This window comes from Myxocyprinus asiaticus, chromosome 33 (genome assembly GCF_019703515.2).
Source record: "Myxocyprinus asiaticus isolate MX2 ecotype Aquarium Trade chromosome 33, UBuf_Myxa_2, whole genome shotgun sequence".
Lineage (NCBI taxonomy): Eukaryota > Metazoa > Chordata > Actinopteri > Cypriniformes > Catostomidae > Myxocyprinus > Myxocyprinus asiaticus.
Window position 1 is genome coordinate 22,875,257 of NC_059376.1, and position 24,194 is coordinate 22,899,450.

Consider the following 24,194-nt stretch of genomic DNA (forward strand, 5'->3'; position numbering starts at 1 on the left):
GAACATTCATATCGGTTAGTCTTTCTTCACAGATAAAGATGAGCACTGTCTCCATGGTTCCACAAAACCTGCTCCGCAGGCTACTGTGGAGGTGGATATGACGTGATTTGGATTTAGTTTGAGCCTTGGGCTCACCAGTGTCCCTTAAAAGGTCTACAAACATTGTCATACACTGCCAAACTGGCTTTGGAGAATTTCTGAAGGTCACATAGACACAATTCAATTTTTAGTTTAGAGAAGAACTCTGTGTAAGCTGTGGCAATGTCCTCAGGAATGCTGACAACTGCATGTTACATTGAATTGTGAGGGAAAATACTCAAGAGCAAGCAAGTTCCCAATAATGGAGAGATCTCCAGAGGCTTAAATATCTACAATGCAGTTAACTATATTTTTATTAAAAGAATAGTTCACCCCAAAACTGTGGTGTGCAGTCAGCCCCTTCAAACCCTTCAGAGAAGGGGTGACATACTGTAAATGGTGACAAAAAAGTTATTCAAATTATGAAATGTTATTTTCCCCATTTATATAAAAAATGTAAATGCATTTAATAAATAAATTAAAATAAAGTAATATTCAAACTTAAAAAAAACAACTTAAAATCACTGTAGTCTGCCTTAAATATCTTTGCATTGTTTCTCCTGTTTGACATAAGCGATGTGTAAACAATCCACGGCAACCAATAAAAACTGCTCATTATTGCAATGTAGCTCTAGGTTACTGCATTCCCCTTCACAGGATATTTTGAAGGGTTTTATAATTAATTTGTTTTATCAGAGTGACAAAAAATCCGAGGAATTTAGGGGGGATAAGCCAAACGAGCTGAGTGGTCACTAAAAATGGCTTGCTCACTGATTATTCAAGTTCATTTTGATTCGGACATGCCGAAATTGGTGATGTCCCAAGTTTTATACCTAGTAATAAGTACATCTATTTTCCCCTGTTTGACCCATTCATACCTATTTGTGGACATGATATGTGGGAATTATTCTACTCATGAATGGTGTATAAAGTATTTGATCTCGTATTTCATAATATTTGTTTTGTTTCATTTTTGTACTGTAAATTACTTTCTCTTCAAAATTAGCTCCTCAGAGTAAACATGCCTGGCTTCTTAATATGAAGTCAGCAATAGAGTTTTGATAAAACCTTCAATTATAGTTGCCATTCTTGAACTTCTTAGATATCCATGTTTATCAAACTTGGCTCACAAAGGGCACAAGTGTAAAACAAATTCTTGAAAAGTTGGAGGAACTGAACTCAGCTGAACTTTCACAGGCCTGACCATCATGTAACCGGCCACTTACATCTCTCTCCAGAGTCTCTGACAGTTCCGCTTGCATACCACCGTGATCCAATACCACCTTTGCGTGGCGCCGGCAGCCTACTGAAAATAATAGCCCCCTGTTTATTTTTCATATTCTCTTAAACAAATCCCTATTGATGACTGAAGTGTTTCTGGGAATATGTCAGGCAGATTTATCACGGAAGGGGCATTATTGACTGCATGCAGCCTGCACATTAAGCCACCGCTTTCTAATCCTCAACAGACCCCCCTCGCTCAATAAGCTATTAGAGGAAGTGAGGATATGCATGCCAACTCGTACTATAGCCAAAAGGTGCCATCTATCAGACCTCCCTCTGAGGGTCCAATGTGAGACCCCTACCAGAATCTCCCAGCCTAATTGGCCATCAGCACGGTCCACATAATATATATATATATATATATATTTTAATCTATGTTGAGATGTAGCCTTGTTCTTATTGAGCTGGCCCAGAAGGGGTACAGCCCACACACCCCTTTTCTACCAATGTTGTATTGATTCCCCTATCATTACATGGCCATTCCTTCCACCCAACTACACATGCAGTGATTAAAATTCACACAGATCTTGTGAACAACCTCTTGTACTGCTGCTACGTAAATCAATAGTAAGCATGAAACAACACAAGCTGAGTGCCCCAGTGATGCATGTGCCTAACATCAGTAACATCCTGTGTATAGTGTCAGTTGCTGCATGCATGCATGTACCACTCTTGGAGTGTTTATACAACACACTCTCATAACCATATGTCCCTATGGCAACATTTGGCCCGCACCACCATTACGTCACCCATGGTGCATTGCTAGGACCAGCAAAACTTCACCTTTGGCCCGTATTTTAAATATCACTCTACTGCAATATTCAACTCATTTTGGAACATTGCATTAGAAAATAATTGAAAATTATTTAATCATTTACTTACTGTAAGTTTTTTTTTTTTTTTTATTTTTTTATTTTTTTAATAATGTCTGTAGCTCAAATAATGAGAAAGCTGTAGCTCAAATAATGAGAAAAGCACCATAAATGTTTCATAGAAAATAATACTCTACTCATGCACTGTATTCCTATATCTTCCAAGGCTGTGTGATGCGAGTGAATGATCATTCCTCACATCTGCCGTGACACTCAAATGTATTTTATCAAATCACATCAACAAGCGTTAAAACAACTTTGACATCAGTGATGTGTGGCGAAGGCCGTAATAGCACATCAGTCCAAAGGTGTTTATTGAACAGTGCGAGGTAATCCCAAAAGTGCAAAAACAGAGAAAAAATGGTCACATATTGTCACGAAATTACAGTATTTACAAAAAATAGAGATGGGTGTAATAGCAATTGACTGAGGTTCTTCCACAACAGGGTTCAGAACAATGACTAACTACAAAAGACTTTGGGATGCCTTTTAAAGCTGAGGCTCTGCCCACTCAGCACATACCACATCTCAAACAATTATATACATAATGATTCACCACATAAAATCTATAAACACTCATTATCGTCATGTAATATACATAAACTAATAATATAAACACTTCTATAATATATACCATATTTATTATTATATATTATAACTCTATAAAACACGTAAAGGGGTCATGACAAACTCTATTTTTATAATTTCATTATCTTCCCTGAGGTCCACTTACAATGTTAGTAAGTGTTTTTTGAACTAAAACAGTCATAATTTAATAATATATGATAATCTTCCATCCTGTCTCTGGCCCTCTGTTTGAAACGCTCGGTTTTAAGCTCTCTGGCCCTTTAAAGCTTCAATGTAAATGCCCACTGTTATGATTGGCTAATATCGTACAGCCCCCAATCCAATTCAGCCATATTTGAAACTCAATCAGAAAAAAATAAAAATAAATGAACAACAAACTCTACAACATTATAAAATTAAATTTCAGGATTTACACATAACATACACCCAATACATTACATCCCAATACATTAAGCACAGTGGCACCTAAATTATAAAACAGTCATGACATTTGAAATATTCGTGCATGAAACTGTTTACTTACAGTTTTGCATCGGGTCCAATAGAGTTTTTACTTCCCTAACTTTAATAATGCTCATTCAATAACAGTTCCTTTGCAAAGCTTGAATCATGTATTGACTTGTTCACAAGCAATCCATGCTGATCTGAGGTGAAAACACATACAATCCATACTGAAATGTTCTGAATACGCAAATGTAATACAATCAATGGTGATGTTGGGTGCTTCAACTGGCTTCAACAGGCCAAAGCAGAGACACTGGTCTTCACATCTCACATCTTCCGTGTTTGTTTACACACAAAACGCCATTTGTTTCTCCCAGTCAGTGGCAGCAGCAGAATAAGATGCGTTTTTAAAAGTTGTGCTTGTACTCTTAAAACTTGTCGCACATTGCCAGAAACGCATCGAAACGATCAAAGACGTCCATCTAGTGCATGTTTACAAAAGAGTAACAATTAAAAATAGAACAGATGGGTGCAAAAACAGTCCAGGACACATTCAAAACAGCAAGAAACAGCACAGCTGTTGTAAAAGTGGTGCGATATGCATGAAAACGATCAAAGCCGTTTGTCTAGTGCATGTTTATGTAGAAAAACATTTACATCCAGATAGGCACATGAAGGTGTCCTGTGTAAGTCCGCTTAAAGTGTAGATGAATCTCCCATGACAGGCCCTCTCTCCTCTTTACCTGTGTGACTGAGCAGCAGTGGGTGGGGCCAAGGGTACAATGACAAAAAAACAGGCATTGATGTCATGCTAAAGAGGCAGTCATATGCAGATGTGTTTGGTCCTTGTGATGTCACAAGTTCCACAAATTCCAAACAGCCTGTTTCTTGAGCTTGGTTTAAATAAATGCTCTTTTTCTATTAAGGAGGAAGTTTTCAGTTCTGAAATTTACAGTATGTTTTTTTAAGTGGTGGTTGTTGATGAGATGCCCCTGTTCACTGTGTAAAGCGTTTTGAGTGTAATGTCAGAAAAGTGCTACATAAGTGTAACATTCATTCTTTCATTCATTCATTCATGGAGAAGAGTACTTCCAGTGATTAAAACCACAAGTTTTAATAAACTGGAATAAATTATTGTGACTGTAAATTTATCTGCCTGTTACATGTTTTATATTGTTGAAAAGTGGTTATGTATAGGTTTAGGGTTAGGTTTAGGGATCTAAATATCGATATGATAGTAAAATATACCTAAACTCAAATATTTCAAAGTATAATGAAACATATTGTGGTAAAAAAAAATAAAAAAAAATGGGATAATATCCAAAGATTGCAGAGCTAATGATCGAATCACCCGAACCGAGATAAGAACAGAATGACTGTGGTGTTGCTATGGTGCAGGCAAAAAGTCACTATGGTGACACCAGCATATGTTGTGTTTTAGATGCTGGTATGCTGGTGTCTCTACCAGGCTTCTTAACTAACAAACCTCCCACGATCAGCCAGCTTCATCAGAAAGACCATGCTGGGTGAACAGCATTTTTTTTAGCAGGTGAACAACATGGCTATGGAGGTCAACCAGCAAAACTAGCACCAAACTAGCATAAATCAGCATGTAAATTCACTCAAGTCTATAAAGTTGTGAGCAGGGTTGATATTTGTAGAACTCTGTTAATGCAAGACTCTCTCTCAAGCATGAAGCCATGATCTGTTGGTGAGTACATCAAGAACAGGTGTCATGATGCATTGAGACTGCATGGTTTCCTGGCTGATGTGTGTTCTCCCAGTCAGTGCTTGTGTTTGGAACAGCACCAGGTTTTCTCAGACCGGTGAAGAGCTGTCAGAGCTGGCACGCCATGTATACCGACACTCCTGCCACTGGGGCAGCTGGGAGCAGCAGGGAGTCTAAAGGGGGTCACACACTGGATGTGTCTGTTCTAAAATTCAAAACAATTGTTTTCAGTGAAGGTACACACACCGTCGCCGCCACTTGGCGTCTGTTGGTGGCGCCCACCTACAACTCCAGAGGCTGCCACGTTACAAAGTGTAACTCAAATTTAAATTAGATCCAGATCATTATCAATGGATATATATTATTTACTCTAGCCTTTTTCATTCTTTAAAAAGGGGAAAACTTTGCTAACTTCTGTGTGTACTCTCTGCTACGTGAACCGCATCGACGTGCCCTGTGTTTGATACCTAGCCGCGACGTGACGTGGCACTTCTTGTGACCGCCTTAAGTTGCAGGGAGCCAGAGAGCAGCAGCCAGCCCGCAGTAAGACCTAAGGGAGCTCCTCATCAGCCACCGGCAGGGAGCATGCACCTTTCCCCATACACCTCAGAGTTTTCTTTACAAACGATAACATACCCCATGGTTTTGAGCTCTCTTCATCCCTAACCATATGTTTCATCACAAGGCTCTATGGAACTTCGTTGGCACAAGAAAGATGAAACACTTTCTTCACTCTTTTCACTCAGTTTTAGATTTCAAGATTTATCCTAATTTTAATATTTTAACTAGAAATGACAATTTTGCACTCAAATACATTACAGCCCCAATGAGTCACTGTGGAAAAGCAGTAAATCAACGACCGTCTGGAACCACTGTGAGCTGCAAATAATAGTCCTGATATTATACAGGAGTCTTTGAGCAGAACCCGGCTTACAAAAAAAAAAAAAAGTAACATATGTTGCGTTTTGAATACTCTTACATGCGACACAGGGCTGTATTACAGAAACAGCCTAACAATAAAATGATATCTGTGTTTTTCCATGCAGATTTCAATAAGGATGTCATATAGAACATTGAACTTGTAAGGTCTTAACTTACGACTTCAGATAGAAAAATTCAACAAAAATGTTGTTGTGGAAAAGTCGTTTGATATCATTTAACGTAAAATGAGATAATATGAAATGATGAATGATGATGCACAAGAGGAGCACTTCAGCTCATGCCTGATTGAGAAAACACAGCTCACAGTCCAGACGCATACCAAACTTTCCAAACAGCCTAAGGTGATGTAGATCTCAAAGTATGAGGTAATTATACAAAAATATAAAAAATGTAAATACAGAAGCAGTGTTGTTGTGGAATAAAGCGGAGCCGATGTTCCACTGAAGCAAAACTTTCATATCAGAATGTCTTTAAGAAAAAAACGCAGGCATTATATCTTTAAAGCATCCTATAATAAAGCTCAAATAATAAGGAAGCATCATGTAAATAAGCAAAACTCTGAAACTGGCATTTCTCTGTGTGATCAGAGACGCTTCTATGAGTCGCCTGAAGTGACCCAATCTAAGGGCAGGCGTACACGGTGTGAGTTTTGGCTGTCATGCGAGCTGCCGGACAATTTTTGTCCAGTCGGGAGAAATCACGTGGAAATCGTTGGTGGTCGTTTGGTCACAGCTCGCATCCTGTGTGAGAAATTACGAGCGGAGCGGAGCTGCTTACAAGCAGCATACAACCTCCCGATAATTTTTAAGCAGGTAGAAAAAATTCTGTCAGCTTGAACTCGTGAGGCATGTGCAGTTGAATGAGCCGATTTGGCGATCTACCTTAAGTTGACCAATCAGAATGTTACAACTTGCACGATCTATGAAAACTGAGTGTTCATGAAGCTTTTACACATTTGGAGAAAATGGTCATGTTAAAACTGTGTTTTCCCCATATTATTCACTGAGAAGGATTCTACAGAAAGGCAATGCTGTTCTCTGCTCTTCAAACAAACCATTTGCCATATGGGTTGCACTCAGTGGCGGGCCGTGCATTAAAAGTCTAGGCCTTCAGTGTGATTCATGCCATTAAGAAAACACAGTTTCACAATGAATAAGACACCTTATGCCTTTGGGCATCATACATTATGTCGCAGCTAACTAGAAATACCAATTGACATTTTAAAAACACGTCCACGCACGAAATGACACTTAATGCTCAAGCAAGCCTAATTTTAACTGCAGCATGACTTTTTTGTGAAATGAATGTCTCCCGAACAGACATTCAGAAATCATAATTTTTCGTATGAATCTACCAAGGAGGTCTATAATACCTGGAAAAATCTATCTAATAATATTTGCGATTTAAATTTTGCTTGCAATAGATGTAGTTTCTTCAGGGTACACGGTTATGCTGCATTCCATTCAAGTTGGATGTGGGATATTCCTACTTGATATCTCCGACCATAAATGCATTCCATTCCCCGATTTTCAGAACTGCAATGCTCCCGTTAGCTTAGCAGGGGTTTGACTCTCATTAGAGATGTCTCCTAGCAACCCAACTGATAAACAACGCTGCAGCACTAGCATTTGTGCTTTAAGTGTACAGTTATCAAAAGAGATTATAATGTTTTATACACCTGTTTCTGCAGGTGTTTGTTAAACAAGCTTTAATATCATGTAATGTGGAAACAAACTAATTTATCGATATTACTTAATAAAGTGAATATTTATCACTTACTTTGTATATCTCTGTCGACATGTTTGTGTGACATAATGCTCCTGCATCTCGGCGAAACCGGAGTTGAGAATGTCATGATGCATGTAGCAACTGTTATAACTGTATATACACATGATAGTGGATATATGAGAGAATTTTGGCCGAGTCTGGTGAAACCAAGGACTTCTAGGATGAAAGTTCTACCTGTCAATCAACCGCTGTGCTAAAACATCATTTTTTATGAAAGAGACCTCACGGATCTTCTTCAGTATGTCTGATATCAACATGCAAGCAGTGACACAGATGATATGGAAGTAGCCTGCATATGAAGCTGAATAATACAGGTTGCATACTCCTTTAAAATACTGCACTAGACATCATCATTACGCTTAACGTAGATTAAATGAAAGATTAAAGATCCAAGTATTAACTGGCAGAAACGGTGCGCAAATTTTGCGCACTTTCTTATTAATCTTGTACATTTTGTGCGCTTTATTATCATGCAGTAACTGGAAGCAACGCCCTGACGTTATGACTGATGTATGCAGTCAGGAATTCAGACAGTCTCCCTTCGAAATCTGAATCTAACAAATGTTGGACAGCATTAGGAATAATTATCCATATATTTTTTCTAATTGGTAGATGAGTTTTAAACTAATGCAGCCCCTGGCCATGCCAGCCTTCTTTTAATTTTTTTAAATCACAAGCTACAAGGAATTAAAGCAACTTCTTCCTCTGGTTTTACGTTTTATAATGATAAATAGCACAAAATCTGTGATTTGCAGCTCTAGTAAGAAAATAATTTGTTTTTTGTGAGTTAAAGATGGATCGAAATCAAGTGAACAAAAAAATGAAAGATACACTTCAGAAAAAATAAGTTTTTAATTAGATTATAATTAATTTTTTGGCATGTTTTCCAATATATATTTCAAAAACTCCTTTAAAACAACGTACATTTAGTTAAGGAGCTATATAGTACAATAGTTTTTTTTTTTTTTTTTGAGAATGTTGATGTGGTGATGTGGGCATGGCCGAGTGACGTCTGTGGAGAGCGAGGCCGAGAGAAGAGGGGTAAGGACTGACAGCCCAACAACTACCCGTCGCCAACCTCCTTGGGTATCAGGACTTGAAGTGAGCCATCTTGCAACGGGTTGGCTGCAGCGCAGAGCTTGGCGAGCTCGGCCGCCCATTTGCCTTTGCCCAACAGCTCCGTGACTCCTGCCGGCGGTGGCTGCTGGCAGCAGAATGCGACGCCATGGCAGTAGTTGACCTGGTGGTACTGGAGCAGCTGATCAACCGACTGCCAAAAGGGATGGTGGAATGTGTCCAGTGCCACCGCCCGGCATCGCTGGATGAGGCGATCAAGCTGGCTGAGGACAATATGGCGGTGTATTCGGGGGCCGGCGAGCCCTATTCCTCTCTCTCTCTCCTCCCTCCCCCTCTCCTTACCCTCATCCTGTTCCTATTCCCCAGAATCAGGGAATTCCAACCCCAAAACCGGTTCCCCGGTCCCATGGACCGTTCAACCCACCGGTTTTCCCTAACCCTCTCCGCTCTCCCACGCAGGCTGATGAATCTGCTGCCACATGCATGGGCATGAAGTTTTGGCCGGTCTGCTGAAGCTGCGGTAAACCTGGGCATTTCCAGGACTGATGCCCTGTGATGGAGGTGGAGACATTGGTCCGGATCCCCGACGCGCCACAGGCGGCCCCCGATCGAGCAGGAGCGTACCAGATACCTGTGTGTCTGCTTCCCCAGCCCTTAGAGGATTTCCTGCAGGGGATTTCCCTCTGAAGCAGACGCGAGACGAGACCCTTAGGCACGCCTTTGACCAAGTGAAAAGATATTGCACTTGGTGAAAAGACCAAGTGAAAAGAAGTGAAAGACATTGCACTCACATATCCATATTTTTCAGTTATCAAGGATCGGTTGTATCGAGTGACGCAGGACACTCATACAAAGGAGGATACAACCCAATTGTGGGTACAGAAGAGCCATCGGGAAATGTTATTCCAGACAGCTCATTATAATCTGAAGGTGGGTTACTTAGGGCAGGAAAAGACACTAAACTGTCTAATGGCCCATTTCTATTGGCCGAGCATTTGCAGGGATGTTCACAGGTGGTGTGCGGCATTTCGTGAATGTCAGCTGGTGAATCAGCCGGCCAATCCAAGAGCGCCATTGCACCCCCTTCTGTTAATTGTGGTCCCCTTCGAAAGAATTAGTATGGACCTCGTTGGCCGATTAGAGCGGACGGCACGCGGGCATTGCTTTGTGTTGGTTTTTGTGGATTATGCAATGTGAAATCCAGAAGCAGTGCTTCTGCGCAACATTTCAGCACAAAGTGCGCTCTTCAGAATAATCTCCTGAATGGGGATTCTGAAAGAAATCCTCACTGATCAGGGCATTACGTTCATGTCACTTTACGAATTACTGGGGATTAAATAGACTCAGACCAGCGTTTACCACCCCCAAACGGACGGCTTGGTCGAACGATTTAATCAGACCCTAAAGAATATGATTCGAAGTTCGTGTATGAAGATGCTCGAAATTTGGACAAGTGGCTTGAGCCTCTATTATTTCCAGTACGAGAGGTCTTGCAAGACTCCACGGGGTTCTCCCCATTTGAATTATTGTACGGGTGTCGACCGTGCGGCGTGCTCTAAATTCTATGGGAAAATTGGGAGAAGGGACCTTCAAACAGCAAAGACGAAATTCAATACCTTCTTGACCTGAGAGCAAAATTCCACACACTGGGTCAATTAACACAGGAGAATTTGCTACAGGCTCAAGAACGTCAAAACCGGCTGTATAATAGGGGTACTCGACTACAGGAATTTATACCGGGAGACAAAGTCCTTGTATTGCTCTCCACATCGAGCTCTAAATTACTCGCCAAGTGGCAAGGACCCTTTGAGGTCACACGGCGAGTTGGGGAAATCGATTATGAGACGAGCGGATAGAGGTGGAGCACGTCAGATTTACCACCTCAACCTCCTAAAACCATGTAGAGAGGTGGTCCACGTGACTTTGGTGATGGTGGTTCCAGAGTGGGAGGAGCTCCGACCAGAGGTGAACTAAAAGCCACCAATCAAGTCACCCCGGTCACTTGTGGAGACCACCTCTCACTATCCCAAGTCACAGAGGTTTCCAGGTTGAAAGGAGAATTCTCTGACGTGTTCTCGCCTCTTCCCGGTCATACGAATATCATAGAGCGCCATATCGAAATGAACCCAGGGGTAGTGGTATGTAGTCGTCCCTACCGACTACCCGAGCACAAAAAAGAAGTGGTTTGGGAAGAATTAAAGGCCATGCTAGATATGGGGGTAACAGAAGAATCCCACAGTGATTGGGCCAGCCCGGTGGTTTTGGTTTCTAAGTGCGACGGCTCGGTCCGGTTCTGTGTGGATTATAGTAAAGTAAATGCGGTGTCTAAATTTAATGCGTACCCAATGCCTCGGATTGATGAGCTGCTTTTATTCAACATTGGATTTAACAAAGGGATATAGGCAGATCCCCTTAACTCCCATGTCCCGTGAAAAGACTGCATTTTTCACACCGTTTGGATTATGCTCCCTTTCGGTTTGTTCGGGCCCCGGCTACGTTTCAGCGGCTCATGGACAGAATCCTCAGACCGCACACTGCTTACACCGCTGCCTATCTAGATGACATCATCATTTTCAGTAATGATTGGAAGCGGTTCCTGCGGCATCTGAGGGCTGTCCTGAGGTCATTGAGATGGGCGGGACTCACGGCAAACCCAAAGAAGTGCGCAATTGGGTGGGTGAAAGTACGGTATCTGGGCTTCCATTTGGGTCATGGGCAGGCATGGCCCCAAATTGATAAGACTGCAGCGATTGCAGCATGCCCGAGACCTAAGACCAAAAAAGAAGGTGAGGCAGTTCCTGGGGCTGGCTGGCTATTATCGCAGGTTTGTGCCTAATTATTCGACCGTCACAGCCCGCTGACTGATCTTACTAAAAAGGGGGCACCAGATCCAGTCCAGTGGACATAGCCGTGTCACTTTGCGGTGGGCCACTATTGCACTCTCCTGACTTCACTCTCTCCTTTATCTTGCAGACGGACGCATTGGACAGGGGGTGGGTGCAGCACTGTCCCAGATGGTGGAGGGGGAGGAGCGCCCCATGCTGTACATTAGTCATAAGCTCTCGCTGAGGGAGACTAAGTACAGCACAGTGGAGAAGGAGTGTTTGGCCATCAAGTGGGCAGTCCTCACCCTCCGGTACTATCTGTTGCGGTGTGCTTTCACCCTCTGTTCAGACCACGCCATGCTCCAGTGGCTCCATCGCATGAAGAGACACATGAAGCTGACTGAGTATGCTTATGTTGAGCTAAAAAAACAACCCATTTATGTAGACTGAAAAGTGTGCAAAATAAAGACTTGTGTTGAACATTTACCCGGCCCTCGCTTCCTCCTTAAGAAAAAAGCTAGAGACCTGCCACAGTTGAATATAATATTTGATATTGAAATATCTAAAAATCCTTAAAACAAGGTACAATTACCTGAGAAGCAACAAATAAGATACTGTATTTAGACTTGCTTTCAGATAATATATCTTGAATATAAGTTTATTTTGTCTTCACTGCAATGGCAGAACTATAACCAAGTGAAAAAATTCACTTACACAAAATAAACATACATGTATAGTCAAGATAAATTTCTTAGAAAGCAAGACTAAACATCATATACATTATAAATGTATCATGTTTTAAAGATTTTAAGCTATTTTTAAATGGATAACAAGACAAAAACACTTGATACCAATAGGATCTTTTACAGTGAATGTTTTACTGAATTAAACTTACTAAAAAAAGTTTTTTTTCCCTGTAATTCAGTGAAGGTCATTTTGAGGTATTTTTAACAAATTATTTTGTCCTTTTTATTGTTAGTAAGCACATTTAATACAACCTTTTAACTGGAGGCACAAGCTAAACTGTCGGTTAAGTGCTAATGAATAATTGTTGCAATAATCGCCCGAATAGTCAAATAATCATTCTAATAATCGTTAGATTAGTCAATTATCAAAATAAACGTTAGTTGCAGCCCAAAAGGCTGAGCTTACATGATCCCATTGCAGATTAAACAGCTGATACCCTTCTTGAACAAATTCTTCCTGTCGTATCAAATACAGTATCCGTAGTTTACATACATGCTGTATGTGTGTGCATATATTTAGTTCTAGTCCCCTGCCTCCTCCTGCCACTAGGGGGAGTGCGTTAACATGGCAGCCTCTGCTGTCATGATCGATTTTATTATTGTTAGTGATTGTGAACTTAAGGTATTCACAGAGCATTCTGTCTAGCCGAGAAATCACAGAATAAAGGAAAAAGAGGGGGAGACTGAGAGAAAGAAGAGAAATAGAGTAGCAGCATCACCTCTTTTTTTTTCTGGATGACTTCAAAGCAGGGATATGAAGAATTTAAACCTCTGAATCTTTAAAGAACTCCGGGAACTTACTCAAATCGGTGCTGGAGGCGAGATAGCAAAACTCAAATCTCAATATAACCCAGCTCCCCTGGTTGGCATTCATGGAACCCCAAAATTAGCTCATAATGAACTTAGAGACCAGTGACTTCATGTGAACAGAGCTCATTGGAATGAATATTGATTACTCATGGGATACTTTAACCTTATGATATCCAGTCAAACAGAGGAACTGAGAGACAGTAGGAGTCCTCATTAAGTCAGTTTGGTGTCATTTGTATTAGAGGTAAAAGAAGAGAGAAATCACAAGACAACAGTGAATTTTAGAAGACTTACCATCCTATAAACTTTGTAGTTATAAGAACTATTGTAGCACTGAGATGAGTTGTATAGGCCTGAAGTTATGGTAAAATATAAAAGGAGGTACATACCAGTACAGTGACCACCCGTAGGACAACTCCACGCATGTTGTTCTCCAACTTCCGATCTGTCAGAGTTCCATTCAGTCCATGGACTGGGTCCCACATTGCGAGCTGAACAAATGAAGAAAGTTCACGGTAAGTTCATGGCATACATAATAAAAAGTATTGATTATACTAACAGCCTGTAGATTTCTTTACATGAAATGCAGTTACAGAAATTACTGCTTTTCAGGACATAAAGCATAGGGAGTTTTCTTTTTTCTTTTCCTTTTTGTGATTTATTTCTGAATTGATCTTTGGAGTTTCAAATTAAGGGGTCCAACACCCTGCATTAAAATCCATCCAACCAAATCTCTGTGAAAAAATTGCAGTTTTTTGAAAAGACACAAAATTTCAAAGATCAAAGATCTCTGATAAGTTTGGTTGGTGTCCCCTGACAGCTGGTGAAGATTGTGGCCCATAGATTGTTCCCTCAGATCTAAATTTTCCTCCAGTTTCATTGCAAAGATGCAACAATTTCCTAAACCATCTGCATTTGAATTTAATGAGACAAGCTCACCAAATGAAATACGGTCAATGAGTCAGAATAGATTTATCCATTGGCCTTTCAATGTGCCGCTATTGTTAATGTTTATTCTGAAAAGCCACTACACATTATGGCTTAACAATGCATGGCTTTTGGAAAGCAGCTTGTGCGGTCTTATACAATAAATCACACCCAGCTGTCTCAGGACTAGTGGTTCTGCTCGCGATTAAACTGCAGCAAGCAGCAATAAGATGCAGGCCATACTTGATGAATGGCTCATATTTTGATGTGAAGTAAACAGAAACTAGCCTCGCTGAAGAAAACAATGTGAATCAAGTACTAATACAATGCCATAGTAATGCAAAACAAACATGCAACAAAAACAACTTTTAACATGGACAACCCAGCAATGAGCAAACAATCACGATTTAGACAAGTAATTTATGGCTATGCTCTAATAACCAAACACAAATCTATTCACCAACTTGTAATTAGACATAGCTAATATGTGTGCCGCATAAACAAACTAATTGGTTGCCCTACTGTGTTCATATTTTTTCCCTTTTGAGTCGGATAACTACTGAAGCCCTGAACTACACTGTGGGAAAAAAAGCCTATGTCCTACAATTTTTTTTTTCTTCTCAAAAACATTTTTTTTCTCTCTCTCCAATTTTGTTTTCTTTACAAAATATTTTTTTTCCCTCAATTTTTTATTCTCTCTCCAAAATTTTTGTTTTTTCTCTCCATTTTTTTTCTCTCAAAATATAAAAATAATTATTTCCAAAAGTAATAATATATATATATATATATATATATATATATATATATATATATATATATATATATATATATATATATTTTTTTTTTCTTTTATTTATTTATTTATTTATTTTTTTTTTGCTTGTGAGCTAACAATTAGCATGCGGTACCAGCCTTGGCCACCAGGTGCCACTATCAGTAATCATGAAATCTTATGCTTAAGGTGACAAATGACAGCTGTGGTACTTGGTCTGTTTATTTTTATTGTTGTATACATACATCAGGAATGTTTTGCAAATCTTAATCAAGTAAAGAAACATATAATGTTTGAGAGTCTACTAATTCGTGAGATTTGTGAGATTCTTTCTGGTTGTTTGATGACATTTACCACCAGGAATATCGATGCTGCTATTGATATTGTGCTTTTTTTTTAATTCGTTGGCCCATGTAAACATGCGCTAGATAGACATCTTTGACCGTTGCGACACCTCTCGCTCTGTTTTCAGTGCTGTGTTTAATGGGATGACTTGTGTTTGAGTTGCCCAAATCAATGAGCTCTTTGGAGCAATGTTTCAGCTTCAACCATGGCACCGTGTCGAGTTAAAGGAAGATGCAGGGCTGCTGGAGGAAATGGTGCACACTTCGTGTTCAAACATCGTCTGGCTGTCTGGTTGTCCTTGGTCTGTTAAATGAGGGGAAGCACTGAGAACTTTGCATCTCTTAAATATTGCAACGTAGGTTGTGTGTACAACTGGTAATGTTAATCTTGTAGTAAGTAATGTTATAATTTCTCTGGTAAAATAATGCATACATTGATGGAACATTTAACAAAAGTAAAGTCGTGCAGACATAATTATGGTGGAATGTTGGAACTTCATCACAATGACACACTGTCGCTCCGAGACATGAGAAGTTATTTAGAGCAGTGGTTCTAGTGGTTCAACTCTTTTTTCTTTAGGACCAAAACAAATGTTCTCTCCCCCTTTCAAAAGTTGATGTGCATATTTATTTATATGAGCCCATTATATTTATCATCCAGTTTATTTCCTAATATTTAACATCATTCTAACAGAACATAGGCTATTACACAGGAGGAAAACTTTATTCATAATTTGTCCACCAGTATTGGAGGTCCTAAAGCCCTTACTTGTCCTTAGATATACAGTGCAGTGACATATGAGCACAGGTTACTGTTACTACTGTATAACTGTGAAACATTTTTGTAAGGGTGATGATGGGTAATTTTAAAAGAAAAACAACAACTTTACTTTGGTGCATAACACAGTGTTGCTCTGTCCCACCTCACTGCTGTTTATAATGTCGGGGCTGCCTGTTTGAGAGGTTTGATTTCCTCCATAGCGATTTAAACTAGAAAATTCTTACTAGAATCCATTCCAGAAATACAATACATTAGAGCAGAACATTGGCGTGAGTTGTTTGTACTTTCTTGTGAAAAACAAGCTTTAATTGCACCGCGTTGCAGAGAAGCTTTTTTGTGTATTAGATTATCATTAAATTGGCTTCAGCAGTAATACATTTCATTTGGGTGGCCGCTGAAAATGTTTCAATGGGGAAACCATAGAATGTTCTTTCCCTGCTGCCCATGATGCAGTCAAATAACCTGCAACCCACCTTTTGTGAAACAATGCTTTAGAGTGTTTTGTCTGCATGCTCTAAACTGAGAGGATTTTAGTAATACAGGAATCACAGTGGCAAAGTGGCGACTGTGTTCTTTTAAACACAGAGGAAGGAAAAGTGTTAAAAAGTGTTATCATGCCTTTTGACAAATATAGTGACAATGACATGCCATTGTCATATATGTTTGTCAATAAGGAGTGTTAACAATAATAATAATAAAAACTTAATGCATGCATTTAAAATTCTCATTTCTTGCATAAAATGGACATCATAACTGAAATAAGAATCTCATGGTATAATGTCTCATCAGATACCCATAAATAACTTCCAATAATGACTTCAAATTATTTTTGATTACCATTACTTACAAAAACATTTTTACAATATTTTGATGGCTGAAAATCATTAAAAAATAGCTTTTCTGAGTGCAGAGCTCTAAAACAAAACTGTGCAGTCTCCACACAGTAGACAAATATACAAAAATGACCAACGTGTACAAGAAATAGCTTGTTATTGTTTTATTGAAAGTCCTTTATCAGTACCATTCTGTATGCATCATGTGCTTGTAAAGTAAAGAAAATGGGTTTGTTAGTTCCATTTATAGACCTACAGTACATCTCAGGAGTAATTTCAAGAAGCACAGCAATAGTGCAATAATAATAATCTACACAAATAGCTGAATCCAACACTTAGGCTACTATACCTAGATTGTTTAAAAAGGAAGTGTTATATGGCTGGGTTTCCCGAAGCACTAAGTAGAACGTTAGCAGCACTTAAGTAGTACTTAATCTCTAAGGCGCATCGTTAAAAAAAGCATCGTTAACTATGTAGTTCATAAAAACGTTTGTAAATTAACGAGAGCTTTAAACCTTAAGTCCATTAAGTGCAACTTTAACGTATCTTTCTCTCATCTTTCACAGTTTATCAAAGACAATGGGACTTTTGATAAACTGTATTAATATATTTTGATTATTGTAAAGCCACTGTAAACTATTTCAGAGGATCAAAATAAGTGTTAGAAAAAATCGCTATGAAATCAATAGGCAGACTCCGCAATCTGCGCATGTGACGTGATAGATCTAAATTTACATGACACATAATACAGTATAACGTTATCGCCTATTGTCTTTTTACAAGGCAGTAACAAATTGCATGTTGCATAATTGCAGTTTAAATGCTACAAGTACACAGTGCCTTGAACTCTAACTAGATGGTCTAATAATATTAATATTAAGGTCTATGAGTAGTCCAGTATTGTTGCCCGTCATTTTAATCCTGTTTTGTGTGCATTTGTTCAGTTTCCAGCCAAAGTAACAAAACCTTACGCTACGTGAGAGCCCCTTATGATTCACATCATGTGCATTCATGTTACAAGCATTTATTGCGGCACTTTCATTAATCTCTACAATTGAGCATCATTACATCTAAAACTCCATCACATTATCATTACTTCTAATAATTAAATTATGTAATAGTTAATAAGTTTCAGCTTCTCTACAAGGTTACAAACAACTTCCATGTTTGTTAATATTTCCACATTATTTTCATGTTGAGAAGACAAACTCCTGGACATACTGGCCAAAGTGATCAGCACCTTTGGACAGGACAGCTCCCGTAACGAAGCGCTTAAGTTCTACTTTGTAACGAGCAATATACATGCTGGTTTGGGAAACAGGCGTAACTCCATCGTAAAATGACGAACAACGTCAGTTAAGATGATCGTACAGGCTTAAGTTGCAACGTTATCGGGAAACCTGCCAATGTTTGTTGATAGCACAAAAAGGGTAAAAAGAGAGAGAGAAAGATTTCAGAGATTTTGACAGATTTCTTTTTCTTTTTTATTCAAGGTCAGTGTCTACAGGAGACAGAGAATTTAGGTTACCACACAAAACACTCAAATGAGAAAATAGGGAAACTTTATTTAAGACTTACGAGTGCACAGCACAGAGAATGGGGGCTGGAACTGAACAAGGAATTAAGCGGTTGACAATAGCCTTACATCCCAATTAAGAGTGATTTCAGTTTGCACAGAAATACCTCATTAAGTGCAATAATGCAATAATAATCATCCAAATCATAGCCAAAGCTAATACTTATACCAACATATTGTTTTCTTTGTTTGAAAAGGACCGTTTAGTTAATGTGTTAAACACAAAACATGGCATTTGCTAACAATTATTATTGTTATTTTTTTTTAACGTTTATTAACTGTTATTATTATTATTATAATTATTATTATAATTATTAACAGCAAGCTTTGTTGACAAACAGTGAAACTGGCACATTGTTTCTCCTGTCTCTTCTCTCTTTCTCTTATGCTTGCCTTCACCTTTTTGAGATGAGATGAGCGATTGACGTGGGTTGTTGTGCTTCTGCACTATAACGAAAGAACAAAATTGCCACTTTTCCACTGTGACTCCTGTATTCCTAAAATCCTCGTGGTTTAGAGCATGCAGACAAAACACTCTAAAGCATTGTTTCTCAACTAGTGGGTTGCAGGTTATTCGACTGGGTCGCGGACAGCAGGGAGAGAACATGTTATGGTTCCCCCATTGAAACATTTTCAGTGGCCACCAACATGAAATTTAGGACTGCCAAAGCCAATTTAATGATATCCTAATACACACAAAAGGCGTCTCTGCAATGCTATATTTTCGTGGTGCAATTAAAGCTTGTTTTTCACGTGAGAGTACGAACAACTCGTGCCAATGATCTGCTCTAATGTACTGTATCTCTGTGTAGTGGGACAAACAGTGGGCATTGCACAGATTTTTCTGTAATTATTGTATCACGCCTTTGGGTGCATGGGTTGTCCAATCACAGGCCTTTAGGGATCATATAAAATGGAACTTTAGGGCACTGCTTGTGTGTCAGAGCATCGCTTGTGTGTCACTGCCTGAGGACCGCCCATTCCGGTTTTGATCCCTTGCTAACACTAATATGCTTGGTTTGAGGTAACCGGTTTCTTTACTTGGTTGATAGCTTCGGTACAGACAATTTATCGCTGTGGTCGGCTAGCGGCTACAATTCCTTCAACATTCACTCTGCCTTTTGTTATTCGCGTCGGTGCACGATTGGATCTACGGCTGGAGCTACAACATGAAGGTGTGTGGAACGTCATGGTTACTTGTGTAACCTCCGTTCCCTTATTGAGGGAACGAGACGTTGTGTCGATGTAGTGACACTAGGGGTCACTCTTGGGAGCCCGAGACACCTCTGGTCTTTGATAAAAGGCCAATGAAAATTGGTGAGTGGTATTTACATGCCACTCCCCCCGGACATACGGGTATAAAAGGAGCTGGTATGCAACCACTCATTCAGGTTTTATGCTGAGGAGCCGAAATAAGGTCTGGCCATTTCAGCGGGTAGTTCAGCGTTGTGGCAGGAGGGACACAACGTCTTGTTCCCTGTATCAGGGAATGGAGGTTACACAAGTAACCATGACATTCCCTATTTGTCACTAACTCGACGTTGTGTCGATGTAGTGATACTAGGGGTCCCTATACGAAACGCCACAATTGGCTGAACTGTGTTACGTGAACTGGCGGTGTGTGGTGGGCAGACTACTGTGTGCCTCATAGCCAGCACACCAGGTCGACACGTAACCTCCACCAACATAGTTTTGAGTGTCGAACGGCCCTTTGGGGACAAGTCGACTACCCAAAAGATAGAGAAAGGCTTAACCTAGTCGTGGCCTCTTTTCCCCTACTCTTTTTTCCACTCCCTAAAAAAGAAGGGGGATTATCCGACTGGGCCACCAGGTCTAGTCGGGGGGTGTCCCTCCCAAGGGGAAGACACCGCGGAAACCACACCTCGCCCAAAGTGAGGGGGGGATATTTAAGTGGAAGAATACGTCACATGGCCTTTCCAACCATTTGGAGAGTCTAGGATCTACCTTCAGAGGTAGATCCTACCCAATGGGGGAGGAGTTACTACAAACATGGAAGACACAGTTTGCCAACAGGGAAACGAATTAGCGGAAGATATATATCGCAAGGGGTTAGCCTTACAGGGAACCGCCACATGCAGAGCACCTACCCCAGAACAGTGCTCTTAGTTAGCACGTGTACTGGGCCGGCAGCGAGTCTCTCTGAAAACTCGACTGCCACAGGACTCAGAGGAAGTCAACCAGGGAACAAAACTTGTGAACACTACTGGGAATTAATGGCGCACGTCTTCAGCTCAAAAGGAGGTGGAAGGCGCTATGCGCAAGCGATACACCCGGCTGGCTATCCCGGGCTTATTCAATTGTAATGCGTACCAGTACCTGGGAAGAAACCGGTTCCACCCGGAGGTTGTAGAACCTTGCAAATGTGTTGGGTGTTGCCCAGCCTGCTGCTCTGCAAATGTCTGTTAGAAAGGCACCCCTGACCAGGGCCCAGGAAGCCGCTACACCCCTGGTAGAATGGGCTCATAGCCCTACCGGGGGCGGCATGTCCTGGGTGTGATATGCCATAGTTATGGCATCAATGAGCCATGGGCACATAGACCGGTTGGGGTCTCAGGATCACGTGAGAGTAACCCGGACTGAACTTCAGGCACGTTTCGCTGACAGAGAACACTTGCAGGTCTCCTACCCTCTTGATGGAAGTGAGCACAGTCAGGAGGGCAGTCTTCAAGGAGAGTGCCTTAAGCTCGGCTGACTGCAAAGGCTCAAAGGGGGCTCTCTGTAGACCCTGAAGAACTACAGAGAGGTCCCATGAGGGGACAAGGAGCGGTCTGGAGGGATTCAGCCTCCTGGCTCTCTCAGGAACCTGATGATCAGGTCGTGCTTCCCTAAGGACTTACTCTCGACTGCGTCGTGGTGTGCTGCTATGGCAGTAACGTACACCTTCAAGGTGGAAGGGGACAGCCTCCCTTCCAACCTCTCCTGCAGGAAGGAAAGCACTGATCCGACTGCACATCTCTGGGGGTCTTCCCGTCAGGAAGAACACCACTTAGCGAACAGATGCCACTTAAAGGCATACAGGCACCTCGTAGAGGGGGCCCTAGTCTGAGTGATCGTGTCTACCACTGCAGGTGCCAGACTGCGTTTTTGCGTCAGCATCTTGAACGTGAGTCTGTGTAAGGCCCGGTTCAGTACTCGCAGGTCCAAGATTGGCCGCAACCCAATGCCTTTTTTCGGTACGATGAAGTACGGGCTGTAAAACCCCTTTTTCATCTTGGCTGGAGGGACAGGTACTATCGCGCCCTTCCGTAGGTAGGTAGTGATCTCCGCGCGCAAGGTAGCACCGTTTCCATTCTTGACCAAGGTGAAGTGAATACCGCTGAACCTGGGCGGGCACCTGGTGAACTGAATCGCGCAGCCGAGTCAGATGATCTGGATCAGCCATCACGGCGGATTGGAAAGCGCAAGCCACGCGTCCAAGTTCCGCGCAAGGGGGACCAAGGGGACAACGTCGTCGGACATACCGGCAGGTGGGGCCTTGCGGCGGGGCGGAGCCCGAGGTGCCACACTACGTCGTGGCCGTGCTGAGTCTAGGGACATCGAAGCAATTACCTGGCTCCTTGTGACCACCCCCGGAACAGCCTGGGATGGGGGAGGAAGAGACCTGTCCTCATAACCCGTAGAGACTGCCACATCGGGGGCAGCTGTGTGCCACAGCTGGGCACTTAGGGGCGGAAAGACCACTGCTGGAGTGCCAATCCTGCAAGAAAACACCCATAGACGGTAGTCATGATGATGACCGTGCACACCGGGTATGTGACCCAGGGAGGAAGGAAACCGCTCTTTTGCTGAACTGTTGGGTACCGCAGCCATTTGGGCATGCAGCAAAATCAAACAAAAAGGCAACAAAAGATTTTCCGCTCGGCCGTCCACCAGGGGATGGAGTGGTCTCCTTACCAGCTCCAGGTGAGTAGGTTCCTTTGTCCGGCTTCTGCGGAATCGGGGCCGGGCAGTAAAAGGTGCCTCCCACGATTTTGTCAGCTCCTCGTGCACTTTCGGGAAGAATGGCACTGGAGCGGGGCGTGGCTGCTTTAAGCGGCACCGCGAGCCCAGGAACCAATCATCAAGCTGTGAGGGTTCAGGGGAGAGCGGAGGGTTCCACTCTAACCCGATGCTCGTGACCACCCGGGAAAGCATGTCCGTCATTTCGGCATCGGACTGTGACTGGGCAATCGTCCCCGAGGGGGAAAGCCCAGCTGAGGCTTCTGCGTCCGACTGGACAAGCCCACTCTCTGATGCTGCGCTTGAGAGCTCATCATCTTTGCGGGATCCGAACAAGAAGCCAGACTCGCCGTGAGACGAGCCGGCGAACTCATCTGGAAGCCCGACTGGGGCAGATGAGCGTGCTGGAGAATGGGAGGTCCGCGGGGGTTTTTCCGGTGGAGGCGATCCCATTGGGGTCCCCAAATTGCCCCCAGTGATAGCCGCGCTGGCCTCATACCCGTAGGTAGAAGGACTGAGGCGGAGAGCCGCTGGGGTGGCTTGCTTTCTTATGAAAGCAAGCCGTGACCGCAACTTTGCCATGGTCATGTTCTTGCAATGAGAACATGAACCATCCACAAACACTGCCTCCATGTGGGTCGCGCCCAGGCACGAAAGACAGTGATCATGACCATCCGAAGTTGAGAGATAACGACCGCAACCAAGAATAACACACAATCAGAAAGGCATCTTTAAAAAGACGCGTCTTTAAAAAGACGTTCCGTGTGTGCTGCTCTTTTAGATAAATATATACTCTTTTAGAGGAAAAAAGCTCTTTCAGAAAATATACTCCGGGGCGTTCTCTGCAGTGGACCAGTGCAGAGGAGGGAGAAGCCGCTGAAATGTGCCGTCAGATCCAGCAGAGGTGAATGAACAGTAGAATTCAGCACAATGAGCATGACCGTTCGGCTCCGTAGAGAAAATCTGAATGAGTGGTTGCATACCAGCTCCTTTTATATCCGTATGTCCGGGGGAGTGGCATGCAAATACCACTCGCCAATTTTCATTGGCCTTTTATCAAAGACCAGAGGTGTCTCGGGCTCCCAAGAGTGACCCCTAGTGTCACTACATCGACACAACGTCGAGTGAGTGACAGATAGGGAACTATCGCTATTTAGGCATACTTTTAAATAGTTATGTTGTTAACAATCCTTTGTTTAATTTTTAGGAGGAATAATCTGTGTTCTAGGAAACATCTCATTGATTAAGCCGGTGGGGTAACATTCCCCGCGGAATAATCTGTGTTTTAGGAAACCTCACATCTGATTAAGCCTGCAGGACAACATTCTCTGACGCTGCTTCTTTGTTTGTAGTTGCTTGCTTTGTCTTTAGTTTGTGTGTGTTGTCTTTAGTTTGTGTGATTTGTGTGTAGTTACCTGCTTTGTGTGTAGTTTTTGTCTTTATTATTTGTTTGGTTTCGGTTTTATGATGTTTTGAGTTTATTTAACTTTGTTTCATCTAACCTCTTCTCTGGCTCTGTAAGACTGTGGAGTGTTGCGTGAATAACCACCTCCATTCATGTGCTATATTTGTTGGGCCTGTGAGATTTTATTTGTTTTTGTTCTGTTATTTGTTTTGTTATTGTGTTTTGTCTTTTTGCAATCCAGCTGCCTGCTAATGTCAATTGGAGGGTATTAAGTCTTTTGTGAACCTTCTTGGCAGGAGCTGGTGGGTGACATGGTGATTCTTTTTGTATTTTTTTTTTTTTTTTTTTTACTGTTTTGAACTCTGTTTATAGAGAGTTGTTGAACATATAATCAGGTGTTTCACGTCTCCATT

General features: G+C 41.6%; 1 protein-coding gene across 2 annotated transcripts in view; it reads right to left on the minus strand.

Annotated features, from left to right (window-relative positions):
• LOC127424243 (glutamate receptor ionotropic, delta-2-like) overlaps positions 1 to 24,194 on the minus strand; it is a 618,756-nt gene that overhangs the window by 148,127 nt on the left and 446,435 nt on the right. For both annotated transcript variants that reach the window (XM_051669247.1, XM_051669248.1), the window contains exon 9: positions 13,573 to 13,674. In XM_051669247.1, coding sequence (XP_051525207.1) covers positions 13,573 to 13,674 — 102 coding nt within the window. The remainder of the gene's footprint in view (positions 1 to 13,572; positions 13,675 to 24,194) is intronic.